At 39.6% G+C, this 12,297-nt stretch overlaps 1 protein-coding gene across 6 annotated transcripts in view; it reads left to right on the forward strand.

Annotated features, from left to right (window-relative positions):
- PHTF2 (putative homeodomain transcription factor 2) overlaps window positions 1-12,297 on the forward strand; it is an 89,308-nt gene that overhangs the window by 59,215 nt on the left and 17,796 nt on the right. For all 6 annotated transcript variants that reach the window (XM_042468806.1, XM_042468801.1, XM_042468802.1 and 3 more), the window contains 6 exons: window positions 29-230; window positions 3,204-3,362; window positions 6,399-6,617; window positions 6,806-6,934; window positions 8,334-8,606; window positions 8,971-9,102. In XM_042468806.1, coding sequence (XP_042324740.1) covers window positions 29-230; window positions 3,204-3,362; window positions 6,399-6,617; window positions 6,806-6,934; window positions 8,334-8,606; window positions 8,971-9,102 — 1,114 coding nt within the window. The remainder of the gene's footprint in view (window positions 1-28; window positions 231-3,203; window positions 3,363-6,398; window positions 6,618-6,805; window positions 6,935-8,333; window positions 8,607-8,970; window positions 9,103-12,297) is intronic.

The raw sequence follows: 12,297 nt of genomic DNA on the forward strand, positions 1-12,297 counted from the left end.
TTAATTTCATGTGTATGTTTAACTCTAGAGTGAAGAAGACCAAGAACTCTATAGATAAGTCTACAGAGACTGACAATGGGTACGTCTCCCTTGATGGAAAAAAGACAGGTAAAGGCAACGAAGATGTTTTACAGTCTCCTGAGTCACACTCTGAAATTATCAGATCAGAAGAGACATGCTGGAGCACAGGAACAGTCAGAAATGCATATAGTAATCCAAATCATCACAAAGTAAGTGTCACTTGTAGACTGTTTTCTGAGCTCATTATCAGTATTTTCATATTTTGACAATGTAAGAATTGCCATGATAGGTCACATCAAAAAATGATCTTGCTCAAGTTTCTGTCTCTTATAGTAGGACTTCCCCATCATGTCAAAAGTTTTGAACATCTGTTATGTTCTTATGATGACCCCATGAATGTCTTTGTTTTTGTAGGCAGAGAATACTCAGAGGTGGTTTTCCCAATTATTTTCTCTGACAGATAACCTACAGTAGCTGGTATCCATTGGTAGTTTCCCATTCAGGTTCTAACCAGGGCTAGCCCTGCTTAGCTGCCATGACCAGACATGACCTGGTGTCATTAGGGTCTTTAAACAGGACTTTTAAGCTCTAGTTTAAAATAGTTTCTCTGAAACAGACTTTTTACCTAGAGGATTATCACAGTTCTGGAAACCTTTAGCCTACCCCACATTTAGGGAAACTAGGCTGTAAGTAGCTGTTGTTAGTTATTTCAGCAAATGGTGGAGCCAAGGATGCTCCACATACTTTCCCTCTGCAGAGTTGATCAGCCAGTATAGTGTGGAGGAAGAAACGTACAGGTGTTGCAGAGAAGCAACGACGTTTGTGAAAATCACTGGAAAGAAACAGAGAGGTTTCAGTCTCTATGCTGTCAGCAGTCCTTATATAGATCTCTTTTCTCACAACAGTAAATGGGGAGGGGGGAAGTGATCTGGAACTCCTCTAGTCTCATCCATTGATCTCATCAAATGGGGAATGGGGGTTTAAATATTCCCATTCCTTGAGGGTGGAGGATTCATCACTTGTGAGGTTTTGATCTACCACCTAGCACTGCATGTTGCCCTTAGGGCCAAATTTTAAGTATACAGTCGTCCCTCCCGATTCATGGACTTGGAGTCTGAGGTCTCGATTATTCGTAGACGGCAACCAGAGAGGGACAAAATGGTGCATGTGCCCAGGCGCGCGCAACCATTCAGATCAATGGGGCTTGGATATGTGCAATTTTCTGGATTTGCAGGGGGTCCTAAATGGATCGATCCCCTGCGAATTGGGAGGGACAACTGTATAAATTTAGATGTGATAGAATACCAGATAGAAATGTCTTGGCTCATGACATTTCCTATAAGGAGATTAAATGAGAATAATATGGCTGTATTGCTATTATTTCCCATTTCCTTGATTTGTAATGCTGGCAACCTAATATATGAAAAAATACATTTCCATAAAAGAAGTTGTATTTAGGTTTGTATAGCAAGTCATTTGTTGTTATTGACTTAAAAACAAACTGTTCTCAACATTTGGACGAGACAGCTTAAATTTAAAAGGATTTCGCAACCTTTCAGTCACCATTTCCAGAAATAGGAACATAGAAGAATCACAAATAATCCTCCTTTTTTTTCTTTTTGAGGATATGTGCTGAACCAAGCAATTAGTGTTGGTCTCTATGGAGCTGTTGTTTCAAGTGATAAAATACAATTGAATCAGTCATTCATAAGTAAAATGAGATGGTGCTTCATTTTGACTTTTATTTCTCTTTTGATGCTAAAACCTGAACCAGTATAAATTGTTAAATTCAGACTCTATTTTCAATCTATAATATGTTTATTTTTTCTTTGCACTCCTTCTTGTTACTTAAAATTTTTTCCCCTGTCAGTTAATTTTATGGTAAAAATTAGTCTTTTCAAGTATTCATTGTAATTTTGTTTGTTCCAAATTAGTCTGGTGAAGAAAATAAATTTTCAGTGCAATAAAGTAACTTGTAGGCAAAGTTTAGTGTGTATGCTTATCTGTATCTTTTGGATGAGGAAGTCCATAGCTATCATCAGACTTTCAGAGAGGTCCATGACTCAAAAAAGGTCAAGAATCACTGGTCTGGTAAATTATTTTAAGATTGTTCCTGGAGTATTTCTTAAGTGCTTTGTAATTTTATGAAGCATCAGTTATGCCAAATACATTAAAATGTATCTGTATTGTAATTATCAGGTTAAGTGTTTCATAGAAAGAGGATAATTACGATTATTCTGATTGAGGAGAAATTGTTTCCTAGGACAAGTAACATACTGTTTCCCGCTATTAAAAGGCTATCCCTGTTAGATTAAAGTATGGTCAAGGATTCTCGCCTCTCCTGTGGTGGTTGTTGGCTCTTCTTTTTCTTTATTTTAATGTCATAACAGTGGTCTAAAGACATCTGCTATAGTGTATTTCTGAAGAAGCTATGGTCTAAAAAAGGAGAGAATTCATAAATGCTGCCACATTACCTTCCTTTGAGGGAAGGTGGATTGGAAAAGTAACAAATCAGATAAAATTACTTGCTAGGGTGGAAGGAAGCCCCCATGCTTCAGGATGCCATAACTGCATGAAACAGCATGACTATTTCTAAAATAATACTTAATAGCAACAACATTTCCAGTGTGTCCGTTACGTTAAATCTTTGACTAATTGAATTGTCAGCCTCTTCCTCTTTCTCCAAGCTTTTTTAGCTTGTGGTCTGCCCTATTCAGGAAATGCTACTGCTGCTAATGTATGAAAGGAAAACGCTGTTTCTCTAGTTTGCTTGCCATCTGACTGGCTTTAGCAACAGTACCATCCATGCCAAGATTTTCCCACCTATGTTTGGTTTTGTGTTTGTATGTGCTTAGTGTACTCTTATTGCTCAGTAAAAAGGATATCAAAACTAGAATGATATAAACAGAATTACTTTGCTTTTCAATTCTTTTTATACATAATTGAATTGAAGACTAAAACTGAGTGCTTGCAATTTCTTTAGCCAGAAAAGAAATAACATGAATGTATTCCCACTGCTTTCTCTCCTGTACCCCTTTCAAGTTCTTGATTAAATTTGCTGTTGACATGTACTGTACAAACATATGTGCATTGGATTCTGCACTGAATTGAATTACTAGTCAATTATATTTAAAGTAAAAGCAATGTGTATTTTGCTAATAGCTAATTCTTAATTGGACTAGGACAATCACAGAACAGTGACAAATGTTTCTGATGAAGTTTCAAGTGAGGAGGGGCCAGAAACTGGATATACCTTGCGCCGTAACGCAGAACGTGCTTCCAGTGACTGTGCATTTCGAAACAGGAAATCCCATCACTATAAGAAACATTATCCTGTGGAGGTATGCTTTGCACTGACCCTATCTATCATCTTTTCCACCCATCTACATTTATCTATCCAAGTATAGACTCTTTTTTCCCTTTATGATTGTACCTGTCAACCTCACGTTCACTGGCCCTTCCCTCACTGGTGGATGTCAGGGACAGAGCCTTCCTGTCCCTTTGGTGGCATCCAGGCTGCAAAATGGTCTTCCTGCAGATATTTTTCCAGCACCAAGTGTTTTTTTTTTCTTTTTTCATTTTGATGCTGGATTAAAACTTTTTAAAATTATGGATGTAATGATAGATGATGACATGATGGTAGTTTGCTGTTTCAAATATGTTGCTTTTTTGTTCACTACTGTCATCAGTGGAACATTTTGTCTTGAATTGTATCTTAAATAACAGTAGACAGAAAACTATTTTTCCTCACCCTTTTTAATATGTCTCACATTTTGAGAGTTGAGTAACTCCCTATTATATGATTATATTATTATCATAATATAATATGATTAAGGCTTCATCCTGGTATGGAATTCATTTCTGCATAATGTCATCCCATGACATTGTCCACAATCATATGGTCACAATCATAGCATTGCCTCTTTTGTCCACACTCCCCAATGGCATGAGATCATATCATGAGAAAACAGTTTCCCATCCCACTAGGAGTGATATGGTTATGAAGAGGCTGCTCTTGGTGGTAAAGATAGCACTATAGGAGAGAGCATTGTATGTTTGCTAGTATGACATCAAGAAATCCTGAATGTACCACCCAGTACTTATCATTCACATCACTACTTGCTGTGTAAGATACTTGTAACTTGTCGAAGCCAATCTTAGACCCTGAGAATGAAGTAGGCACAAATAGAAAATAGATGTTTTCTGAATGATTGCTAAAAACCCTTTCCCTTTTAAAATAACAATGTGATGTTTTATATTACCTGAACAATTCATACAGAGTTAAACATACTTTTAAATTAGACACACTTCTACCCATGTCTCAGACTCTTAAGGTTTAATTTAAAGCTATAATTTACACTGTGTTTGGAAAGCTTGTAATAATATAAATAATATTATATAACCATATAAATAAATTATGTTAACTATGAGTTAAATTATATAAATTTAAATTCTATAAATTCTATAATTATTTAAATTATATAAATTACAAATTATATAATCATATACATGTAAGGCCCTCCCTACATCTTGGCTGTTACCATCCTGGCCTCGGAGGGAAAGAAGGAGAGGGAAGCACAGCTCCACCATGCCTAGCTCCAGAAGAAGATCAAAAGTCCTCCTTCCTTCTTGGCTGCTATTGCCTTGGCGGGAGAGAAGAACCAGCAGTATCTACTGGACTTGATCCCCTTCCCCACTGCCATTCTCTTTTCCTTTTGTGTCGTGTCTTTTTAGATGGTAATCCTGAGCTCAGGGAACTGTCAAATTAACAGTGTGTAAGTCACTCTGAGAGCCTTTGTGGCTGAATAATGGGGTATAAATACTCATAAATAAATAAATAAAATCATAAAGCACTGTTGGCACAAAATAATGAACAAAGTCTATGAAAAGGTTTCTGGATGCCTTAAGGAAAAAGATATGTGTACATGTTTGGCATAAGTTGAATCCAAATATCACCTCCACCATCCACTGTTCACATTTTGCAGAAGGCAGACTATTGAGGCTGGGAGACAATCCACTTTTTAAAAAATGACACACACCCCTCCCAGTTCATGTCCTTATCCGTCTTCCTTTCTTTGGCTGCATACTTACAGAAGACTCCTACTGACTCAGTGGGACTTAATTCTGAGTAGACCTGCATAATATTCTTTTGTCTGTTCCATACATGCGCACACCCTCACCAGCCTAAATCTTGCAGCCTGAAAAAAAGAGAGTAAGGGCAAAGCTTCCCTGTTCCTCAGTCCTTGCCTAGTCTCCTATAGTGAGAGCCCCTGCCCAGAAAGAGAAATGTGTTTGGGAGTAAGAGAGTACATCAGCTGCCTAGAAACTGCATCAGCTGCTTAACAGTAACTTCTTAACAGTAGGGCTAGCTTTGCATGGTAATTAATATTTTGAAAGAAAATCCATTTCAGAAGAGACTTGAAACAAAGAGACTTATGGGTGCTGTTGGAAGCCTTCACAGGTGTGAAGTTAACTGATTCACTCTGTTAGGAACCCCAGTGTTTGTCATGCATCCCTGTTCTTTGACTGTTGCATGCACTGAAATTAGTTAATTTTTAAAGCTAAATTCAACTTGACAGCTTAGTACTATTCTGCATTTTGTCTGCTCACCTGCTAGAATGGCATATACCATTTTTAACCATTTCACCCATTGTACAAGCACCTGTACATTATATATAACTTAGAATTGAGGTTTCTTATTGCTGAGAGTTTGGTTTGTTACACGAATTGAATCAGAACTGTTTCCTTAGATTACTGGTGTGGAAGCCACAATAGGAAGTTTTTCCCGGGGAAGAACAAAGTGGCAGTATGCATTAAAGGAAGAAATAAGTGTCACATGTTGTATCTGATGTTCATTTAAATATTTTCTAATAGAAAATACAGTACATTTTTAACAGAGCTGAAATAGCAAAATCAACAGAAGACATTCTTTTGGTCTTATATAAGTAAAGATTCTGGGAATTACAGTCTTAAATGTAAATTACATACACAGTAGTTCAAAAGTTATTGTCGTGTGCTTTCAATTTGTCTCTGACTTACGGCGAACCTTATCACAGAGTTTTCTTGGCAAGATTTCTTCAGAGGGGATTTGCTTTTGTCTTCCTCTGAGACTGAGAGACTATGACTTGCCCAAGGTTACTCAGTGGGTTTCCTTGGCTAAGTGAGAATTCAAACCCTGGTCTGCAGAGCCATAGTCCAACTACTGCAGTACACTGCGTCTCTAGTTCAAAAGTACTTTGACTAATTTTTTGTGTAGCAGAAAACATTTTATTTTGTCAAAGGGCCTATAAGTGTGTGTTTGATTATAAATCAAGGTAGTTTCAGATTACAGAATAAAACCATTTGGGCTTTAATATGTACCTAATGTATATGTTTAGGATGTCCCTAAATCTGGAACTAGTTGCAGTTCACGATGTTCAAGTTCCAGACAAGATTCTGAGAGCACAAGACCAGAGTCTGAGACAGAAGATGTGTTGTGGGAGGATCTTTTGCATTGTGCAGAGTGTCACTCATCCTGTACCAGCGAAACAGATGTGGAGAACTCTCAAGTCAATTCATGTATAAAAAAAGAGTATAGAGATGACCCCTTTCATCAGGTTAGTTCAAAAAGAACAAATTGTACGTATCTTACCGTATTTGTCATTAATTAAATGTGGCGATTGAAGAATTAACAGCATGAAGTACAATTACCTGTGAATACAATGTAATGCTCACTTTTATAATGATGAATTAATCTTGAATATTCTAAGCAGTTTCCTCTCCCCTGTTATTTCCCCCCCACCAGAGCCATTTGCCCTGGTTTCATAGTTCTAACCCTGGCCTAGAAAAAGTGAGTGCAATTGTTTGGGAAGGTAATGACTGCAAAAAGGCTGATATGTCAGTGCTTGAGATAAGTGGCATGATTATGAACCGGGTGAGTATTTTTACTTTATTTGGATATACATAACACTGTGAGCTTAGGTTAAGATGTTCTGTGTTTCCCAGAGGGGTCATAATCTATAAATATGCTTGTACTTTGTTTAGGTTTTAATTTATTTAATCTACTTTAGATTTTACTTTGTTTTGTAATAAAACTGGACATGAGACACCCATTCATTTTTACAGCAAGTAGGACAGACATATCTAATATGTGCCTTGCCTGGTTGGCACAGCATATAACCTCTACAGGGCATTCAATAATTTCCAGTCCTTAAGTTGTGGTTTGTATCAGTTAGAATACAGGCCTGGTCTCTTTTATCCAAAATGCTTGGGACCAGAGGTATTTTGGAGTTTTTTGGAATACCTGTATTTTCATATATGTACATAATGAGATACCTTTGAGATGGGTTTTGTTGTTGTTGGGCCTTCAAGTCATTTTTTACTTAAACTGAAGGCAACCCTATCATGGGGTTTTCTTAGAAAGATTTGTTCAGAGACAGTTTGTCATGGGGAAGTCACATGCCCTCAGGTTGAGGGCATGTGACTTCCCCATGGTCATCTAGTCGGTTTTATGTCTGAGTGTGGAATTGAATCTTGACCTCCAGAGCTGTAGTCCAACACTTAAATCACAGGGGACCCAAGTCTAAACACAAAATTCATTTATGTTTCATATGCATCTTACACATGTAGCCTGAAGTTATTTTATACAATAGTTTAAAATAATTTTGTGAATGAAACAAAGTGTGTGTCCATGGGACCATCAGAAAGCAAAGGTGTCACTACCTCAGCCCTGCATGAAAAAAAGATTTTGGGTTTTGGAATATTTCGGAATTCTGGATAAGGGAGATTATAGTAACCAATAGTAACATTTAGATGTTAACTTATTCGGTCTGTTTGACAAAGCTGAGAGTTCAGTCTGAACCATTTCCCAAATAGATTGGGTCACTTGTGGTAGTAGGAAGAAGGGTACCTTGTTTTAGTTGATTATGATCTCTAGCTGTAGGCCTTCCCCATGCCACATCCCATTCCTTGCATGTTGGAGAGGAACAGTCCACTTCCATTCAGTTTTTCAGTGCTTGTAGCAGGAATGAAAAGGCCAGATAACCTCCTCCTTTGGAAGAACTCTGCTTCAGGTTATTAAGATTCAACCCCTTATTATTTTTGAACCTCTGGCAGTTTATCATCTAAACATAATAATCCTACAAAATGTCTAAATATTATGGTGTTATTTCAGATCACAGTGATTGTTTCTCTTATACTGACTTCTGAATTGCATTTTAGCAATGTTTTAAAAATGCATGACTATTTTGAATATAACCACTTTTGTGGAGCAGAATTAAACAGGATTTATTATGTTACAGTGTTATAGCTTTGTTTTGTTTTCTCATGTTTAGGTGAACAGCTATGTACCAGGAATAGGCTATCAGATATTTGGAAATGTTGTGTCTATAATCCTGGGCTTAACACCATTTGTATTTCGACTTTCCCAAGCTAAGGATCTGGAGCACTTAGCAACACATTCTGCTACTGAACTTTATACTATTGCTTTTGGGTCAAATGGAGATATCATGGTCCTTTCCATGGTAATAGTATGCTTTATTGTTCGCGCCTCTCTTGTATGGATTTTCTTCTTCCTCTTATGTGTGGCTGAGAGAACTTATAAACAGGTAGGCATTAGTATCAAACCCTTCACATTTGAGGAAGGAAACCATAATATATTCTGACTTGAATGTACTATTTTATTTTGCATAGTCTGTTTCTAATGTGCTTTGGTTTGGATATTTATAATATTGTACTATTTATTACAATCCAGCCTTTAAAAATACTATTTTCCAGGATAGCTGTTGACATTATAAAAGAAAAAATGAAACACACAACAGCATAACAACTAACAATTCATGCATTCTCTTTCCTTTCCAGCAATTTTCCTCTTCCCCACATCCAGATAAAAGTAGTATAGAGTGATGAACCAATTTCAGAGATATGTTTTTGTAGTCTTTTAATTAATTTAAAATAACTTTTATTTTGCAGAGGCTACTATTTGCAAAACTATTTGGTCATTTAACATCTGCAAGAAGAGCACGAAAATCAGAGGTTCCTCACTTCAGGTTAAAGAAAGTGCAGAATATTAAAATGTGGCTTTCCCTCCGCTCCTACCTGAAGGTTTGTTGGATATTTTTTTTTTTTACATTTTACAGTGCAGTCTTAGCTATGTCTACTCAGAAATAAGGCTCATTCAGTTCATTGCATTTATTTTTCAGATAAGAAGGTATGAGGTTGCACTTTTATGCTATCAACCCAAATTTATGTTATTTAATATACTTCTGATTTTGAACATTTAACATTTCCCTCCTTTGAATCTTTGCTTTTTTGAGTTTTGTGCTTCAAACTAGTAGCCCAGTATTTTTCACTGAGTAAAAGATAATGTAGATTTCTTTGTTTTACTGTACTTCCTTTCTTCCAGTATGGGACCCATATAAATTAAAACAAATTATAGCTAGACTATTTATAGTAGAAATGTTTAAAACCAAATAATCCTGTTAAAACATTATTTTGAAACAGTTTAAAAGTATTTAATACATAATAGTGAAGATGAAGGGAAAAAATGTAGTGTTTGAGTGTTGGAGAAGGGCCTCGGGAGACCAGAGTTCAAAACCCCACTCAGCCATGGACATCCACTGGGTGATCTTGGGCAAGTCACACTCTCACAACTTAGAAGGCAGTGGCAAACTTTCCCTGAAGAATTTTTGCCAAGAAAACTTCATGATTGGATTGCCATAAGTTGGAAATGACTAGAAGGTACACAATAACAACAATTGAAGATGAAAGTAATAAAAGTCATCAGATGAAATACTCTGCCAGTTTTGACCACTCTTTGCATAAGGACAAGTTTCTTATTTCTAACTGCAAATTGGATTTAATCTTTTCAATTTTCCATTATTCTTAACCCCTGTCCAGCCTGTAGACAAGAAGCATGTACATAGTGCCTTTTTGTCAGCTTCTTGTTTGCTAAATCATGGACCTCAGTTGTAGAGGAATGAAACTGTAAGGCCGTTATCTTTATTGATTTCAAAAATAAATGCCTGAAAAACATTGTAACAGAATAGATAAATTCTGTCCAAAAGCATACTAGCAGCAAGTACAGTTTGTAGTGTGGTATATGTTCTGAACTAATAATTTCTTTTTGAGGTAATGCCAGGATTTTATTGGTCTTCATTATTTACACAGCTAGTTTAAAAGGAGGAGAATTGGATTTTGGGATAGAAGCTTTATCTTACTGCATAATGTTTTTCAATCTTTGCTTCAGTATGTTACAGAACTTACAAACCACCAGTCAGAATAATTACTCATAATTATTCTTCTAGATCCTGTTTAACAACTGCCAGGCTGTGGCTGAAATTGCCCAAGCACATTGCTTTGCTAGAGGAATAGCTATTATTAATAATGCTTCTGACAGATATTTCTCAGAAGCTGTGGTTTCTTGATTCCCAAGTCATCCTCATTGTACTTCCAGCAATGTAAAGAAATTTAGTTGGGCCTTGCTATCTGCAGCTTTGAGCATCCACAGACGGCAAGCCCTGTTGTCCCCATTGGAGGTGTGTGCACTGCAGATACAGTGCAAGACTAGTGCACTCTCCTCTGACATGTATGTTGCAGGTGACTAGTACTAATATACTACCACTTCTTCTTCGTGGTCTCTGCGAATCATACAAATGGGTTGTACTGCGCCTACGCAGTGCCTTCGGAAACTTCTGGAATCACTAGGCAAAGTACTCTTTGCAACATGTTGAAACTTTTTGGCGGTAGCTCCGCCCATCCCTTATAAAGCCCCTGCCTTCCCGCTCTTTCCCCAGTTCCTTTTTTCCGCCGCGTTAGCTGCTTAGGGAACTTCGCTGTTGGAAATCTCAGTGTGGAATCACGTTTTTGACCTCGGACCGTTATCTGACCACTCTTTGCTTGACCGTTATTGACCATTTGGCTTGGACTCTGGACTGTTTTCTGCTCGCTCCTTCTGATTTGGCAATCTTCCCGGACCGGCATTGACCTCGGACTGTCTGACTGTGTTTCTGCTCGCTCCTTCTGATTTGGTAATCTTCCCGGACCGGCATTGACCTCGGACTGTCTGACTACGAGTTGTGAGTGGACCATGCCATCAGTCCCCTTTAAGAAATGTTCTGTTTGCGGGGGTAAGATTCCCGGTCAAGACCCCCACTCGGCTTGCCTTCTTTGTTTGGGCGAGACGCATGTTCCTGCATCCTGTGCCCTGTGCAAATCCTTAACCCCTCAGGCCAGGAAAAATAGGGAGACTAGATTGAAGGCCGCTATTTATTCGAAGGTTTTCACCGCGGGCGCTATGTCTTCCCTACCGGCTCCCTCCATGGCCGCAAACCCGTTACCGACCTTGCCTGAGGCTCCGGCCCAACTTACTCCTGCCGAGCCTGATAGAGCTGGAGATGTTGCTCCCACCTCATCATCCGCTCCTCGAGCTTCCCTGGATGCCCCGGTCACCGAGGCCCCGCTGGAAGGCGCACCTCGATCCTCCAAGAAGGATAAACAGGAGAAGCGCAAAAAGAGCTCAAAGGAGGGCCGCGTTTCAGACAAGGATTCGAGCTCCCACAAGGGTCCTGCCTTGAAATCCTCTGCCTCTCAGGCCTCTACCGCCAAGGCCTTAAAGTCTCCAGACCCAGCCAAGGCCCAGGCCACCGTGCCACTGGCGCCTTCGGCTTCAAAGAGGTCCCGTGCGAGATCCCCGGACGGAGGACACTCGGCCGCCAAGCGCCACCGTTCTGAGAAACGGGATGCAGACGGGTCCAGACATGAGGAGACCCCCCGAGAACCATCGGATGCCGATCGGAGGCCTTCAGATTCTCGCTCCGCGGCTAGAGCCCTCCAGACCCCCGAGACCGTCGACACCCGTCCCGGGCGCCGAAACACTCCTCCATCCGGATCTCGGCCCCTCTCGACGTTCCGTCACGCTCCGGAGGACATTATTGTGGATCTTTCCGAGCCGGCGTCACCTGCCAGCCCGAGGGAGGACAGGCGATCCCCCACCCCGATGCCCGCGTCGATGGTCCACCAGGCCTTAGTGCATCGTGCCGCTTCACCATCTCCTCCGCGCCCCTCCGAGGCCGACTATTTCTACGATGAGGTGACGGACACCTACTACATGGCTGTTCCTCGCGACTCCATCAAGTCCCACTTCAGGCCACCTGCTGAGAGACCTAGACCACGTGCATCCTCTAGGCCCTCCCGCGCGCCTAGCCGCGTTTCGGCAGCCTCTGATCTGGAGATCGTTGATCTGGAGTCAAGACAGGAGACATCCTCTCAGGTTCGCTACCATCCTGGAGATGACTCGGA

This window comes from Sceloporus undulatus, chromosome 5 (assembly GCF_019175285.1).
Source record: "Sceloporus undulatus isolate JIND9_A2432 ecotype Alabama chromosome 5, SceUnd_v1.1, whole genome shotgun sequence".
NCBI lineage: Eukaryota > Metazoa > Chordata > Lepidosauria > Squamata > Phrynosomatidae > Sceloporus > Sceloporus undulatus.